Below are 18,930 nucleotides of genomic sequence, written 5' to 3'. Positions count from 1 at the left end.
TATGTTAGTGGTGTATTACTAAGCTATAAATTAAATTAAAAAATCATTTTCTTTTAAGTCAGAAAAGGATTTCTAGAGAAAATTATTTTCTAAAAACTCATTTTATCTAAACAGAATTTGGTAAAGAAATATGACCTAATCTATTTTATTCCTGTGCAAAGAAGTAACTAATCACTAATTACATAGTATTTTTGTTAATTCACATCTTTTCTCTCATTTTTCCCTCCTCTCTAGTGATTATCGAATAAGCTTTGGTACCAGGGAGACTTTGATTCACACAAGTCTGCATCCTAATGTATTCTATAATTTAATTTATTTAATGATGAAAAGGTTGACAATAGTGGTGAGACTGTATTGATGGAAGAGGTGATGCCTTATGCATTACTTCTGTATCCCCTATGGCCCTAATTTTCAGGGTCATTTGGGATACTTATTGTCTTATTGATTGAATAATCACCCATTTGAACTCAGATTATTAAGAATCACAGAATTGCTACTGGTTGGTTGATTTAAGAAATTAATCAGATTGGGTTTTGTCTGAATAATAAATAGTTGGGTGATCAGTCACGATGAAAAAAATGGAATTATTCTGAAATGGCATTTTCCATTGAGCCATGTAGATGTGATATCAGATTAAATCAACAATGTGATTCATACAATTAAAGATTTTTGTTAAGACTCAGAAGAGCTGGAACTATACAAAGATACCATTTAACAGCTGTCACCAGTACTAAGCTCTCCTAAGTTTTCTTTGGGACGGGCTTCTTAGGGAAATGAATTCCATACTAATACAAAAATCTTTTTAAGGTTGTAATTCATGTACAAAACAAACAAAAAAGAACTATGTCTATACATTAACAAGGCCTGCGGAAGAGACCTGTACCTGCTGCAATTGTTCATTTAAGTAAGTCCCACTACTTTCAACCTTCAAATCAAAGTATATTATCCACAAAGGAGTTCTGAAAAATCCATAATTTAAAAATATCGAGGATAGGCATCAAGATATAAAACTGATGGATTTGGCATTCAAATTCTTCCACAGATGCTTATTAATTGTGTGACCTTTCTCTTCTCCTCAGTTTCCTCATTTGTAACTTAAGGATAATAATAGTACATATTTTTTTAGGATTGTTGTGAAGATCAAATGAAATAAAATATAAATAAAGCATTTTGCAAACCTTAAAGTGCTAAATACATTTTAGTTGCCATTTTTGCAATTATTATCATTGGTTCCTGGAAAACTTGGCCTCAGGCAAATCAGAGGGACATTAACAGTTGTTATGCATGGGGATAGTTGAAGGATACAGTGGGATTTTAAAACCTTATAAGTGATAGGTTTGGCCTTTATCATTAATGATTATATTACAAAATTATGTTAATCAGAGTAATGTTATTTGAGGTATACCTGAAAGTTTAGTAAATGACCTCAAGTAGATATTCCCTAATTGCAAGCTTCTACCAGCAAATTCAAGATCCTAATACTCTTCTGGCCATCCATCTGTGTACTGAAAATACCATTTATACTTTCCTGTTGCGTTTTACCTGAGTATTTAAGGTGGCATGATTATTTCAAAAGAATAGTGACCTTGTGAACCTTGTGACCTTGAAGCATCTAAAAAGTAAATGGTCTTAGATATGGTTTTTGATTCTAACACTTATACAATAATGATTTGTCCACCTGACTTATTTGTTAGCAGAATTAAGCATATTGTCTATAGTGATTCTAGAACAAATAGTGCTTTCTACCCTACCTACTGCAGAACATTGTTATTAATTTTTTAAAATAATGATCAATCTTTTTGCTAATACCTTCTACATTCATATAAAATTATTGCATTCTTTAGTGTTTTCAATATATATATATAAATATATAATATTTTAATTAAAGTAATATAATAAAATATATAAAAAAGTTCACCTTTAGAAGTTCTCAAGTATTGAGATAATCATATTTGAAAACTGAATAATCTGAAAATTAGGATTGTGGATTATTCCTACCTTCATCTTTTTTGCTCTAGTATAACATTCTAAGCTTCATAAATTCTATCAAAAAGTTAAAAAAAAAGGATGACTAAACTAATTTCTTTCCGTCAAGGTACATATTTATTTATCTCTTTAATCCTCCAAATTTTACCCCTTTCCTGGTGGCCCAGGTACCATCATAGTCATACAAACTAATGAGCATCTTGAAAGGTTTAAATAAGTCTTCTAAAGAATAAACAAAATTCCATCCAATGGGTTTTACCTGTATGGATATGAGTTTGTAGATAATAGCAATAATGAGAAGGGGAAAAAAAAGATAAGTTTTATTTGCGTTTTCCTCTAGGTACTTACCCTGAATCTGACTCTGAGGCTGAGGATTAAAAGCCGTTGTGTGGTTCAAGGAAGCTCGTGGGTTAGATGTGGGGGCTGGGTGGTGTGGACTGATTCTCATTGCAGTACGGCGTAGTTGTTCCAGTTCACTCAGTCTTTCTGAGAAGGACAAGCTCCCTGGCTTTGTCTGTTCATCTATTTTCTGACGATGTCCTGTTTTGGGAGGAAAAGAGGGGAAGGCAAAGGAAAGAGGGAAGGGGAGGAAAAGGAAAAAAAAAAAGATTTAAAGAAAAAACCCTATTGACATCTGTACTTGTGGTTTTTTTTTTTATTCCATGTTTTCTTCCCCCCTTCCCCTTTCCCCTCCTTATATTGACTCACTGGTATGCAGCAAAGTTGGTTAGTTCCCAGTGGAAATTCAGTAAAAGAAAGGGATTTTAAGCCAGTTCACACATTGTCGCCCACACACTAGAAGGCTACTTCTGTCTCACAAGCTGTAAACTATACTCATAATGTATTTGTCCAAATGCTCCATAACTAACTCCCCAGGTACTCACTGTGTGTGGGCTGAAAGCAATGCAGATAGTTTGAAGGGATGAGGACATTTTTATAGTCTGTGCTAAGCTACAAGTACAGCAGTTAGGTAAGTAGTCTTGGTTTGATAAATCATTAAAATCATTAGATTGTAAGTAGGTTGGATCATACTGCAATCACAAACTACTATTACTTTTAAAAGCAAAGAATTAGGTCTTATTGCCCCACTGCAATTTGATTTTTAAACAGGAAATGAGCGATATTTTATAACCCCTTAGGCAATGATGATTTCACCTCCCCCCCCTTTAAAATATATTTAAAGCACTTCAACTTGCCTTTCCACCCTGGAAAACTTTTCATTAATATTCTTCATTAGCTCTGTAACTAATTTCACCAACATGAAATTAGAATGTCTTGGTAAGAGACTTGGTAAGAGATATAAGTCAAATTAACATTATGAAGGCCTTTTGGTTCTCCAGGAAAATAGACAGGAAAAAAGAATGGGTAACTGAAAATGTTTCTTGGCAAAGAGTTTGTCAGATATCATTAAAACCAACCATTACCTTCAAACAAAAAAGATCATTTAAAAATGGACGGGTCCAAGATTTTTTTTCTCTAATTTCTCAGATAGTATCTAATTTCATATCAAAATTTGCTTACCCTCTTTGCCTCAGTTTCCTCATCCATAAAATGAGCTGAAAAGGAAATGGCAAACCACTCCAGTATCTTTGCCAAACCAAAGTGAGGTCATGAAGATTTGGATACAATTGAAATGACTGCACACTAACAAAACAACCAATGGAAGGTAAAGTGGAAGGGGGTTTGAACTTAAAAGTCAGGGGATCTGAGTTTGAAACTTAACTCAGAAGATCTATGTAACCCTGGACAAATCACTTGACCCTGTTTGCTTCAGTTTCTTCATTTGTAAAAGGAGCTGGAGAAGGAAATAGCAAACCACTCCAGTATCTTTGCCAAGAAAATTCCACATGGGGTCACAAGTCAGACATGACTGAAATGACTGAACAACAACACAGAATTTGCAATATAGTGGTGGATATTGGAAGTTAAGCATTTATTGATCCCCTTTTGCAGTTATTTTATAACTTTTTTCTAAAGGTGAGATTTTTGTCCTCTAATATTTTCCTTAACTCTGCATGGGAAGACTGTATAAGTGAGCAATGGCCAACTGCATAAACATGGCGCAGATTGTCAAATGAATGGAAACAAGATTGGAAAAGTCTGCTACTCTTCTGTAATAAAGTACTCTTTCACATACCCTCAACATAATCTTAAATCAAAGAGGGATTTTTTAAATTTATTTTTTTCCCTGTGGAGAAAATTAAAGATTAGTTTCCAGTAGCTAAAATTCTAAAGTTCAAATTTTGTAACTTGTATTTTAGTTCCAAATCTCAGTAGCTCAACTTTTCTTCCTGCTGTCAGGCCCCTTGGCAGAGTTTGCACTGTCTCAGATTCCAGACCAGAAAAAGACCCACTATATTGAGGTGACTCTCAGCATTAACAAGATCTTTTTGGCTCTCAAAAAAGGAAACATGCTTAAGTATAATATTTATGTGGTTTAAGTGCAACTTACTTTCTTTCATTTGTTTGCAAAGCAGATCTAGACTCAGGTTGAGAGCCTGGCCCCACAACACTTGCCTTTAATGAAAACCCACTGTGATATGTTATACATACATGTGAGATGTCTCATATATGCAGATTACTTTGAGCCTCAGGTTTTGGATATAGCTATCATATGTTATATGATATATGTCATATGGGTATCAAATGACATATGTGATTGTTTCATTAAGTTAAAAACAAACAAAAATAAAATAAAATAAAAAACCCTCTTAAAGTTTAATTTCAATAAGTAATGTTATGATCTGATGTTTCTGCATAGTATTTTTTTCATTTTTGTTCTCTGTCTTTCATGTTTTCCAGACAAATAATCTTGCCAAAAAAAAAAAACCATTCAATTGATAAATCACATAAGGAGTTAATTAAACTCGATTAGCATATAGCCTAAACTCACCATAGTAACCAAGGGCAAAGGAGAAAATAAGGTGGTAAATTAAAGGGAAAGATCTAGAAAAAAATTCATTGCTTCAAAAGATTATTACTCAATTGTTTTTGTTTTAAACAATATTTCAAAGTAACACATTCCCTTGGACTTCTGCCAAGGGAAGCAGGTGATCCTATGGGAATAGTCTTGAGATATGTGTTTTTAAAAATTCCATTGGCGTACATAGCATTCATGACAGTTGGATTCTACAAAATTAGCCTTTGAAGGAAGGCCATCAGCAATATGAGCCTCAGTCAGGAAGCCTGGTGACCTGTGCTAGAGAGAAATGGCCCTCAGATTTATAATTTGGGGTAAACATCACCAATAAGGTAAAAATAAGGGTTGCTTATTTCCTCTATCAATTACTCTCCTCTTGATGTCTCATTTTGAAAAGAAATTTTTACCACTGAACAATTATCATGCCAGACAAAATTTTACATTTCATTACATGTCATTTAGTCATTTAAAGAAATGAATGATGACTGATAATTGCAGTCTTCAGTAAGAATGTTTAGACTTAGATTACAACTATGACTAACTCAGAGAAAATGATCTTTTATTATAAACCATTTTGTAAGCCCTGAAAGTAGCTAAGGGAATAGGAAAGGGTGACTACAAAGTGATTCAGAGAGAATTCCTTCCCCTAATTGTGTAATCCATAGAACTGCAGGAATGACATTGACTTTGCAGGGAACTTTGAATTTATTCTCATTAAAGATTTGTATCATTCAGGTTAAAAAAAAATTTCAAAAAAGGTAAAAAAAATTTAAAATTATATTAAAGGTATGGGCAAATTTTTATTTATAAACTAGATCAAAACTGAGTTTAAATTTTTCTTAAAACCATCAAGACATCATGCTTCAAGGTCTAAAGGGCAAATTGTATTTTTTCATGAAATATAGGTGCTTCCATTTATCTAATCTATCTGGAAAAATGAATGTTTTATAGTTCTCATTACCTATTGTTTTCTTGCAAGTAGAATGCCAGTTCCCAACCCCCACAATGAATTTTAGAGAACAGTGGAAAATTTCCCAAGATTTCTGGTGTTTTTAGTCAAAAATCAATGTTAAATTCATTTTTAATTAGATGAAAATACCCTTTCAGGTTCAGAAGACATAGGGGATTCAATTTAGATTGTACCCAACTGGCTCAAACCCTGGATTCTGATCCTTACTGAAACATAAGCAGGTCGACAGTATTGGCTTTGAGCATGTTCAAAGGTGATTATAAATATTTACTTGGTGATGTTTAATTTTGTGGCTGACCATAGAGATAACACACTAGTCCTTAAAGGAAAAACTTAACTTTTTATTTGAAGTTTCATTTTTTTCTTATAATTATCTAATGATTTTGTATTTTTCCTAATTTAATTATTGTGAAATGTCTTTAACAAAGAACAAATAATGTTAGCAGTTACACAGAATACTGTGTTAGGTGTTTCAGGTGATATAAAGTTTAAATAATCTACCACACCTTCCCACTTTATGAAAGATCATTTAGAAGAGGTGCATCATACATGTACTGCTAATTATAATACAAAACAACACATGGTAGGTACAACTTAGTCCTATATGTACATTAAACAATTTTTTTCTCCCCTAAAAAAGGCAATGGCACTTGCTTTTGTGACATAATTAATTCAGAGAACTAAGACTCTTACCTTTGACATGGCTTTCTGATTGTCCAATGGACAAAATGCTCAGTCCAAAAGTTGGCCTTTCTCTGGAGTCCAGCAAATCAATCTATGTTTCTAATTAGGCATAGGGAAGTAAGGGGAACTATACCTACATGAATTAATTTTGTATTCTTGCTGAATATGCTTTGCATGCTATAATTAAATTACATTTTTTTATTAACTATAATCTGGTCTACAAGTATCTTCACTGGGGACACACACATACACACACACACACACACACACACACACACACACACACACCCCAGAAGATAGTCCCTACCATCAAGGAGCTTACGATGTAATCTGTAACAGTTAAAGGATTCAGGGATGGGGTAGGGCTGAGTTAATATAATTTCTGAAACAAATTATCTTTTCTAGAGTTCTCTTCCCAAAAAATCTACTCAAATGTTTGCAATATTTAAAGTATAGATAGTGCTTTTTAACCTACATGAAAAGATAGATAATGGAAATTTAATCACTGCAAGGTCAATACTTTTTTGTTTGGACATGTCTTTCAGTAGAATTCAAATCACACTAAATAAGCAGCCTCCATACTCTACTTTGACATAGTAGCTACCCTGAGGCCATATTACCTTTTCCCAGTAGAGAGCTGTCTCATCAGCATAAAATGTAATTGTTGGTAAGGTATTTTGAGGTAGTTTAGAAATACTATAGCATCTCATTTGTCTGGCACACTTACAGAATGATATTCCAGATGAAGTAAGTATAGTTCTTTTAATCACCAGACCTTGACAAAGTTTATATATTTTTGACAGAAATTTTTCTAAAATGAATTCTATATTTCCTTGCCCTACATAGCCCACTAGCTTTTTTTTTTTTTCCTGATTATTACTCTTTTCTTAATAATTCAGAGTTGTAAACCCAGATCTCATTATTAAAGTGCCTTATAACACAGGCATTCTCCAGAACTCTTGTGTGATACTGGACTCTTTGTCTCTAGACTAAATCTCTTCCCATCACCATGCTTTTGGAGTTTGGTTGCTGCCTTCTCTAACAGATTCATTGCTGCTTCTAATCTGATATGGGCCAAAAATTTATAATCCAGGAAATCTTAGAATTGTGCAAAAAATTCAATTCAATTCAGCAAAGACCATACTGAGGGCAGTGCATTGTGATAAGTATGAGGGAAATACAAAATTGAGGTCTGAGGAATTTCTCCTGCATATATAATATGAATTTTTACAACAGTTCTATTGCTGCTTTTTTTTTTTTCTCCTATTGGTTTCAGGCAAATTTTATAAAGTAGAAAATGCTAGAATTTGAATTCTCTTCAGTGATAGATTGCAATAGCTATATCTCTCTAATGTAAAGAAATAAATTATCACACTCATTGATTTTCTGAGTTGTAAGTAACATATATAACTTTCTCAAGCATAATGATATAAAGGGATTAAGATAAATTATACACATCTTAGAAACTGGGTGTGTCCTACAATTAGAACTCATAGTACATGGAAATGAAAGTAAGCATGCTATAGTTGTTCAGTTGTTTTTCAGTTCTGTTCAACTCTCTGTGACCCCCATTTGGTATTTTCTTGGCAAAGGTATTGGAAAGGTTTGCCATTTTCTTTTCCAATTAATTTTACAGATGAGGAACTGAGGCAAACAGGATTAACTGACTTGCCCAGTGTCACACAGCTAGTAAATGTCTGAGGTCTGTTTTGAATTCAGGAGCATGAAACTTCTTGACTCTACGCTTGGTATTCTTCTCATTGTGGCATCTAGTTGCCCATTGTTTCATACTTTAAGTGGGGACTTTGAGGCAAGGAGAAAGGGAAAAGGAAGATCAGAACAGACAGTTTCTAGTTTTTCAACAATGTAGTAGGAGAAGATATTTGTTGAGAGAGGGATAGGAAAGAAAATCAGAATTTGAAAAGATCAAAGAAAGTCTGAAACGGTCACAAAAGGGAACGTGATAGTTAAACAAGGAAGAATAAAAGCTTTGCCATCCACTAGTGAAGGCCAATGTAAAATCAGATAACATAAATATATAGTGGAACTTTTCAATATGATTTTGGTAGTGTTAAATCAAATTAAATCTATCTACCTAGCTGCCTTTGGAAATAAACATGCTGTAGTGGAAAACATTCTAAATCTTTTATCTGAGGGACTGAATTAAAATTCCTGCTCTTCTACTTAGAATTTGTGTGATTTTGAGAAAAATCAAATAGCCTCATTGGTTGTTTTTCATCTACAAGATGAAATAATTGAATTGAATGATCTATAAAAGGTTTCTTTCAGCTATAACTCTATGACTCTATAAGCCTATACCATAATTTCACTTTGTAATAAACAACATGGGACTTACTTAGCATTACAATTAAGATTAATTAATACATCTTCTGCATTTGTTTTAGTCAAAACTCTATGCAACAATGATCCTTTCCTTTCTTAACTTCCTTATTTACAAAACAAAATTTAGAATACTAAACACTGATTACTCTAAGGGCCTCTAAAAGTAACAAATGTTAATGGCTTACTCTACTAGTCTCTCCAAGGATCATGATAGGTATTGTGCTTCTCTAGGACATAGTGAGCTATTTTGAAGTCTAGCTTCAGTTAACCATGTGGTTAAGATCATAATTTTAATGCTTTTTCCCATTCAAATAATGTTTGTATGTTAAAATAGTCTTATTAAGGATAACTCCAAACAAAATTGTGAAACCTCTCTTTAATACTATTTGCCCTTCCTTTCTGATCATTTGGCTATGACCCTAGTTCTCAGGGCCATCCACAGTATTGCCTCTGTAAAGCCGGTCCTATTCAGTTTTGTTTCATGCTCTGACAATCCCACCTTATCCCTATCCCCAAACTTATTGTTCATATTTATCTCTTTTTGTCCCAGAGTGAGATACTTTGTTCTTTCAGGGAACTGAAATTGGGTTAACAAGGATTAATATTCTATTTTTCTTAGTAATACATTTGAACTTTTATAGGCTTCTCCTGTAGAAGTACGTCTGGTATAGCAAAAGAATACTAGATTTGAAGTCAGAAAACTTCAGTGCAAATTCTGTTTCAGTTAAATATATCAAAATGATCTTGGTAATTAAATCAATTAATAAGTATTTATTTCACACTTACTGTGTGTTAAGCATATAAAGATAGAAATGAAACAGTTCCTAACCTCAAGGAATATACATTCTATCAGAAGAGCTAGACATTATTTCTTTAGGCCTCCATTTCTTCATTTGTAAAATAAGGTAGTTGGGTTCAAAGTTCTCTGAATCTGCAGTTCAAGGGACAGGATGGTGTAAGCTGTGGAAATAACAATAGTGATGTGAATATCAGATTCTGTGGTAGATTGATAGGGAATGTATTTATGAGGATGGAAGAATGTGTGTCTCTTAAATACATACTCTCAAAATATGATTACACATCGTGTAAGCCATGATACCTTCCTACAGTTGTCCCTGCACTAAATGAAGAACTAAGAAAGGCCATCATAATCTCTATAATCCCTGATCATACAATTATACAAGTCTTGATATTTCCATCATCGTAACTTCTCTTCCATGTTAATGTCTGACACTAGTACTATTTAGAACTTTTCACTTGTACTCCTGGAATAAACAGTCTCCTACGTCAACTACCTTTCCCCCTTCTTCCAGTCAGTCTCTCCCCCCTTCCCCCCCTCCCCCCAACCCTTAAGCTAAGATAGAAAGGCTCTGGAATCAAATGATCTGAATCAAAATATCTTAAAATATCACCTCTGATATTTGCTACCTGAGTAAATCATTTAACCATGATGGACCTATTTCATCATATGTAAATAGACCAAACATAAGCCTTTAAGATCCTCAAAAGCTCTAAGATCCTTTTGAGCTATTTATCCATTCCGTATAAAGCTAATAAACCAATCTGCCTAATATGGAGTTTTGATAATAATTCCCTTGGTCAAAAAAGCTTATCTTCCCACTGGTTTTATATAAAGATTAAACTCACAGATTGGCATTCAAAGCTGTCGCAGTCTGATTCCAGCTGACCTTTCCATTTTTATCACATGGTACTTCTCTTCATATGTTTTCTGTTCTAATTACATTTTTTCAATAGCCTTACTATTTTCCAAAATCCTCCTGCACTTTCTTGTCTCCATGTTTTTCTTCACACTATTTATTCTTTATGCTTGAAATGTTATTCCTTTCCCCCTCAACCTCTACCTTTATTGGTTCATGTTTCAAATGCTTCAGGTCCCCCCTCCCCTCATGTTAACGTGTTCTCGAAAATTTCTCTTATCTCCCCTAACATACATAATTTTTTCTTTCTTTAGGACTTTTACAACAATTTGTACTTTTTAATATACTACTTTTAAAAAAATCTAGCTATTGGTGTATATGTTTTATTTTCCCTATTATGAATTTACAGGCATTTATTAATCATCTATGTATAGTGCTGAGCTTAAGCATTTGGGTACAAATAATTTGTTGCTAAGTTGTTTCAGTCATGTCCAACAGTCTGTGACCCTATTTGGAGTTTTCTTGGCAAAGATACTAAAGTGGTTTGTCATTTCCTTCTCTGGTTTATTTTACAGATGAGGAAACTAAGGCAAACAGGGTTAAGTGAATTTCCCAGGATCATACAGCTAGTAAGATCTGAGACTTGATTTGAATTTAGGTCCTCCTGTCTCCAGGGCTGGTGCTTTCTATATTCTGCCACTTAGTTGCCCCCATTCAGGTAATTACTACGGCTACTACTACTATTAGTAGTACTTTCACTGATGCTTCTGCTGCTATTACTACTATTGCTGCTTCTGCTGTTGCTACTACTACTACCTAACATTTATATAAGGCTTACCAGGTATTAAACACTGTGGTAACTATTTTATAAATATTTCATTTGGTCCTTACAACAATTCTGGGAGGCAGGTGCTGTTATTATCCCCATTTTAAAGATCAAGATCTGTTAGGTAGTTGTTTTAATTGTGACCCCATTTGAGGTTTTCTCAGCAAAAATACTGAGATAGTTTGTCATTTCCTTCTCTGGTTTATTTTATACATGCGTATACTGAGACAGATAGGCTTAAGTGACTTGCCTGGGATCACAAAGCTAATAAACCTAAGGTCATATTTAAATTTAGGAAGATGAGTCTTCCTGACTCTAGGCCAGACACTCCATATAGTGTGTCACTTTGCTGTCTGTTGAAAACCTACTAAAATAATTTATACATAATAGTATTTAATAATTATTGACCAGACAATGTTGTATTGCAATACAGTATTTTCCCCTTTGAAATAACTGTCTCACATATTGAATATATAACTTGGGGAAAAAAAATCCCCCCTCCATGCTTCCCCTAAAAAGTAACCAATATCTACTTTACCCAATATTATCTTTAGGATATAATAGAATAAAACTGGTTTGGAGAAAAGGCAGCTTCAGTTATTCATTTTTGGAAATGATTCAACTTACTCAAGTAAAAAAAATGCAACATAGAATATGGAATTTAGTAAACAACAATCTCAAAGGAAGTCAAATAGGGCACAAATTATATATTTTTCTTTCATCTTACCATGTATGTTTTATTTTCAAAAAAAGAATCATTGCTAGAGTTTCTGAGTGTCATTCTCAAATAGGCAAAAAGCAGCCAAAAGTCTTCTTCATCTCTTTGTAGTTTTCATCTTCTCACATGCACACACACACATGCTTCCGCATGCACACACACACACAAACACATGCCCTGAAGACATGAGTGAAGACATAATTGCTAGAGACAGGAATAAGAGCAAAAGATATAGAAAGAAACAGCAAAGGAGTACATAAAAGGTGGCTGAGCTCAAAGTAAAATCAATAACTAAGTTAGCCTTCAAACAAAAAGATACAATTTTGCCTTTTTAATCCTCTCTTATTAATATCTCATTTTTAATTTCCCAGAACATATCATAAAGAAAGTTCCAAACCAACTGGTCCAGGTTGGAGAACCTTATTTTCATTTTTGGATGTGCTCTGAGGTCCAGAACTCAAGAAATGACTTCAGCATTGGTCTTTTCATCGTCTGCCTTGTGACTTATGGCATAATTCCATTTTATACCAGACATAAGGGATTAAATTTTCTTTTTCTTCTTGACCAGGCTTAGCCCTTCCATCATCAGAGCAGACAATTTCCTGTAGTATACTTTGAAAGGCAATGCAAGGTCCTAAATATATTTCCTTTCACATCACAGTTCACATTAATATCAACTCTCCTTTAGAGTAATGAAATTTCTCAAGAAGGTCTCTGCATGTGTGTGCATATATACAATATGTACATATAATATACACATGTGACATAAATTTTTTTGATCATATTTTTATGATCATAATACTCCTCTTCATATGCATGTGTGTATATATTTGTATGCATACACAAGACACATTCCTTTGCTCACCATACTAGTCACTCACTCTGTCGTAAGTAACTGTGCCAGACCTTGGAGACAAAAAGATATGTAAGATCCAGGGCCAGCCCTGCTCTTGCCAGAGTCACTCTGGCTTCTCTTTAGTTATCTCATCATAACAATTATGCAAGGAATGTGCTCTAGTCTACAAAATGGATGTTACCAGCCTCCAAACAATCCTGACTTTTCCTATATCACACAACATTGGGATGTAGTCAGATATCACACATGGGGAGTTAGCTGACAGAGTATTCAAATTTAGTATATAGTCAATATTTTGAGGTTAAGGCAGCTGATCCAGGAAAATATGGAGACTAACCCTCCTTTATTTTGTATAAATATTATTTTCTACAAATGTCATCTTCTTTAGTAGACCAAGTGTTGTCATTTCTGGGTGCCATGTTCATTGCATTTATAAATAGGACCAAAGCTAACTCTTATTTAACCCCTAGAATGTTCTTCAAACTCATTACTCTATCAAAATTCTACCCACCCAGGAGGCTTAGTTTAAGTTAAACCATCTTGAAGCAGTTTCCATTGAATTTCAGTCCATAATGATTTCTTTGTTCATATTTGGAAATGATTCAACTTACTCAAAAAAAAATGTCTCTGTTCCCTAAACTCATGACACTTTATGGTTGCAGGCTTTGGGATATCTTCTACACTGGTCCCATGCTCCCCAACTAGATTGTAATCTTCTTGAGGGAAAGAATTCTGTCTCATACTTATCTGTATCCTCCTTCATGCCTAGAATAGTGGAGGATAAGTAGCTGCTCAAAAAATATGTTTTGCATAACTATACACAAATAACCTATATCAAACTGCTTGCCTTCTTAGTTGGGGCAGAGAGTGAGGGGAGGAAAGGAAAGAATTTGGAACTCAAAATTTTACAATGAATATTAAAATTTTTTCTTTCATGTAACTGGGGAAAATAAAACAATAAATAATTTTTAAAATAAATATTTGTTGAATGAATTTCCCCAGCCAATGAGGAACTCTTTGCCTAGGAGACACTAGAATACTTTTTTCATAGCCTATATAGCAATGTATACTTTTTTTCTCTTTTAGAGTAAGTAAAGACATCTGCTCTCAACTGCAACCAATAGACAGACAGGCAGAGCAGTCCTTGGAATAGCAACATCTCTTGGATCCTAGATCCTGCTTCTAATTCAGCCCTCACAGCCACCATTTGGAAAGAAACTCCTATAAAGAATAAGCTAGTCAGTCCTACAAACTGCCAATTAGTTGCTACATATGGCAGAGACAACATAATCTGGGTGAAACAGCAAGACATCCTAAGGGAGGGAAAGAAGGCAGCGTGCCTGCCATACAAGTCAAACTACCACTACCTCAAAAACTATTTTCAGTTGAACCCTGATGGAGACAATCTAGAACCCTCAACCCAAGAGCTTTGTAAATTGTAGTGCTTTCCTCCAGTTCCCTCAGCTATAATCTTTGGAAATAAACTTATGTTGAAATGCAGCCAGGGAACTGCTTCTGCTTACTGAAGGCCTAGAAAAGAAAATTCTGGTCGCTAAAGTCCCTGACATCATCAAATCAAAAGTCAATATGATTTTATTAGTGTAAATAATATTAAAGAAAAATCATTATTATATAATTTGCTACTACATCCTAAGGACTATAAGGACCTAGCTTCCATATGTGTTGTCTCTATTAAAACACGAGCTTCTTGGAAGCAGGGACTTTTTTCATCTGTTTGTATCTCTACCACTTAATAAGGTATTTTGCACATAATAAGCACTTAATACACATTTTCTCCATTCATTCATTCATTCATTCATCTAACAACCCTAGCAACAAAGCTTAGTGGCTTAGCATTCTAGAAATTTTCCCATGAGTGGTGGATGATATATAATCCCATCAACAATTTTGATTTGGCATTTTAGGGCAGGAGAGATAGAAAAGACACCACTACTAGTTGAAATCTTTTAAAGCATTAATCCAAACATTTTGCCTCAGATCCTTTTAATGATGAAGTAAAAATAACGACAACATTAATCATAGTATGTCAATAGTTCAAGGATTCATGGTTTTATTGCTTTTACCTATGCATATCACAATTCCCTGTCTACTACTTGGTAGTAGTAGTCTACTCTTGACTGTGTAGTCAGTAACTACAGTTACTGTGATAGAAAAATTCATCATCCTTCAGCTAACCTGATGATGAGCCTTTGTGAACTTAGCTTGGCTAGTCCTTGGGTGACAGACATGGGATTCAATGCCAGACCATAATTGAAGTGTTTCCAGCCTAATAGGACATGCCAAAGCTTGCCTTATGCTTACATAGTCTATTCTTTTATTTAGTTTTTCAATAACCATTATTTTTCTTTTCTTTCTCCTATTCTTCCCATTCAAAAAAAACAAAATAAAAACATCCTTGAAACAAATATGTATCACCAAGAAAACTATCTGTCTTCACAAATCCTTCCAGCATTTGTCATTTTCTCTTTGTTAGTTTTGCCAATCCAGGATATATGAGATACATTCTCATTTATTTTCATTTCTCTAATTTATAATAATTTGGAGTACTTTAATTTTCAAATGGTTATTGATTTCTTGGATTTTTTCTACTGAAACTATTTATTTATATCCTTTGACCATTTATCATTTGAGGAATCAATCTTATTCTTATAAATTTGAATATGTTCCCCATATATAATAGAAATGAGATCTCAATCAGTTTCCTTTCCAATTTTAACAACAATATTTGTGTTTATGTAGTTTGAACAAAAAATGTATTCAAAATAGTCTATTTTGATTCCTGTTATCCTCTTTCTTTTATTTAGTCAGCAATTCTTTGCATATTTGGAGATCTAAATGATCTCCTCTATCCTCTAAAGGTATCCTCATTCCTCTAAATTGTTTGTTATGTCATCATTATGTCTCCATCATAGACTTATTTGGAGCTTATCTTGGAGTATAATATGAGATTTTGATCTATGTATATAGTTTCTGCATGACAGCTTGTCCAAAAATTTTTGTCAAATGGTAAATTTTTGCCTCGGTAGATGGAGTTTTTAGGTTTTATAAATACTAGGTACTATGATTATTTGCTTTTGTATTTTGCACACTTAATCTATTCCCATGAGTTATCTCTCTGTTTTTTAGACAATAGCAAACACTTTTATGGTTATTGTTTCCTAGTATACTTTAAAATCTAGTAGTGCTTAAGCCCTCTTTTTTTTTCTCACATGTCCTCTCATTATTTCCTTGAGAACCTTAACCTCTACATGTTACTCCAGATAAATTTAATTATTATTTTTTTCCAGTTCCAAAAAGTAATACATTGGTAGTTTGATTAGTATGGCCCTTAATAAGTAAGTTAATTTAGGTAGTATCATGCTTTTTTATCATGTTGACTCAGTATATCCAAGAACAATGACTATTTCCCTGATTATTTGGGTTGGTCTTTATGTAAATGGCATTTTGTAGCCATATTCATAAAGTTCCTGCATATATATCTTGGCTCCTATGTATTTTGTACATTTTGTAGTCATTTTAAATGGATTTTCTCTTCTGTCTTTTCCTACTGTGTTTTGTTGGCACAAAATCTGAAGGTTTACATGGGTTTCTCTTATATTCTTCAATTTTGCTGAAGTTATTATTTCAATTAATTTTTAGTTTCTTTTCTAGGAGTCTCTATTTAGGATAGGAGTGATAATTTATTATTCTCTATTTTTCTTGTCTTATTTGCATAGATATCTAGTTTGAACATTATGTCAAATAGCACTGATGAAAATGATTATCAATCTGGATTTCATTTGCAAGGCTTCTTGCTTAACCCCAAGACATATCATTCTGGCTCTTGCTTTTAAAAGAGATTACTTATCATATTAAGAGAATATCTGCTTAGTCCTATGATTTGTTTTGTTTTGTTTGTGTATGTTTGTGTGTGTATGAGAATGTGTTTAAACAAGAATGGGTATCATATAGCTTGTCAAAAGCTTTTCTTGTACCTATTTATCAGTTTACATATTTTTTGTTTTCCTTGAGAGTAATATGAACAGTTATATGGATAATTGCCCTAATATTGAGCAATTCTGAATTTCAAGTACAAATTCATTTGCTCATGGTGATATGGTACTATGGCCTCCCTATTGCTATTTATTTAATATTTTCACATACAATTTCATTAATTATACCAGTCCATAGTTTTCTCTGTTTTAATTCTCCCTTGTTTAAGTTTCAAGCCCATGTTAGAATCATGGGCTTGGGAATTTAGTGAGAGGGAATTAGTGGGAACCATTATTTTCCTATTTTTTTCAAACATTATTTAATATTACAATTATTTTTTCTTTAAATGTTTTACAGAATATGCTTATAAACTATGCTTCTAGGGAAACTTCCCCTATTAGAATGTAAACACTTTATATTTGTTTATTCCTTTATGATGGTCTGCTCATATTCATCTTTAATTTTTTCTCTTGACTCATATGATTATATAGCAAGGTTTCTACTCAATTTTCATCTTTTTATCAATAATACTTGGATTTCGATCTATTTCATTAAATGCTCATTTTCTTTTACCTTGCAGAATTATATCCAGTTTGGCTGAGTAACTTGTTCTTATTTGTAAACCAATATCTTTGGTTTTCTGGAATTTCAAGTCCTCCCCTTGGTGTACTATTGTCTGATAAATCTCCTATGATCCTGACCATGATTCCTTGATACTTGAATTCTTTCTTTTTGGCTACTTGCAATATTTTTTCTTTAACTTGGAAGCTCTGGATTTTTACCATAATATCATGAGAGTTTTAATATTTGAAATTCTTTCTATTTTCACTTTGTCCTCTGATTTTAAAAAGTTTAGTTGCTTTTGTGTTTATCATGGCTATCAAGTTGTTCGGTGAGTATCTGACATACAGTAGATGCTTAATAAATGCTAGTTGACTAATTCTTAGATTTTTCTCCTCGACTTCTTTTCCAAGCCAGTTGTTTTTTATATGCCATTTTTTTCTTTGACTTGTAAGAAGCACTATTGTCTCAGTAGTTTCTATTTATAATTTCTAATTTTCAAGTAGTATATTGTTTGAGTAAAGTTTTATGTCTTCTTTGGGCAGTTTTTCATTTTTTTTTTTGTTAATCATTCTTTATCTTTCACAATTATTTTTCAATTCTTTTTTCTACTACTCTATTTTCATTTATAATCATTTTAGCTCTAAAAAATTCTTGCTTCACCTCCTAATAATTCTATTTTAATTTGTGTCAACCTATGTTTTTCTTTAAATTTTATTTGAGGATGTAATGGAGCAATTTCCTTACGTATTTGTGCCTCAAGTATCTTTGTCATCAAAATAGCTTTGTATGATGAATTTTTTTTTGTTTACCTTACTTCTGATTTCACACTTTATATTGGGGCCCAACTCTATGCATTTTTGAAGGGAATAGCTAGATTATATTTGGTCTTATTTGGATCTTGCTACTGAATTTTCTAGGATTTCAGGGACATGTCAGGTTAAAGGCCTGCAATCTTTCAGTGCCTCTAAAGAGATCTGATCCATAACAAATTCTGATTGCTGGCTTTCTGGTCTGAGCTTTGCAAATTTGTGACCCTGTCTTAGACCTGGGCAAAATAACTGTGTTCTAACACTACGCTGGAGTTGTAGTATACTGCTGCTTACTCCATTCACTGTCAGATATCTGAAAAAAAAATGCATTTTCAAAGCAAAAAAAAAAAAGTACGCTCTCCTTTGGTATAAATTATCTGCCTTACTTACTTTGCTACAGGCTTCAGATTGGGTTTGGGATTAGAACTAAAATGGAGCTCCACAGCCAGAGTCAAAGCCATACAACCACTTTCTACTTCTGTTCCTGACGCTCGCTCAGTACATAGCCTCAGGCCATAATCACTACTTGCCCTGGTCTGCCAACCTTAACTATGCCCCAGTGACCTAGCTCTGAAAGATGAGGAACAGAGGCTATAAGTTAAT

At 33.4% G+C, this 18,930-nt stretch overlaps 1 protein-coding gene across 1 annotated transcript in view; it reads right to left on the bottom strand.

The window, feature by feature from the left end:
* Positions 1-18,930, bottom strand: part of RUNX1 (RUNX family transcription factor 1) — a 312,736-nt gene that overhangs the window by 54,477 nt on the left and 239,329 nt on the right. Inside the window, exon 6 of the mRNA XM_003763412.4 lies at positions 2,335-2,526. Within this exon, the coding sequence (XP_003763460.1) occupies positions 2,335-2,526 (192 nt within the window). The remainder of the gene's footprint in view (positions 1-2,334; positions 2,527-18,930) is intronic.

The sequence above is a fragment of the Sarcophilus harrisii genome, chromosome 3 (genome assembly GCF_902635505.1).
Source record: "Sarcophilus harrisii chromosome 3, mSarHar1.11, whole genome shotgun sequence".
NCBI classification, from domain to species: domain Eukaryota; kingdom Metazoa; phylum Chordata; class Mammalia; order Dasyuromorphia; family Dasyuridae; genus Sarcophilus; species Sarcophilus harrisii.
This window is presented reverse-complemented; position numbering and strand designations above follow the sequence as displayed.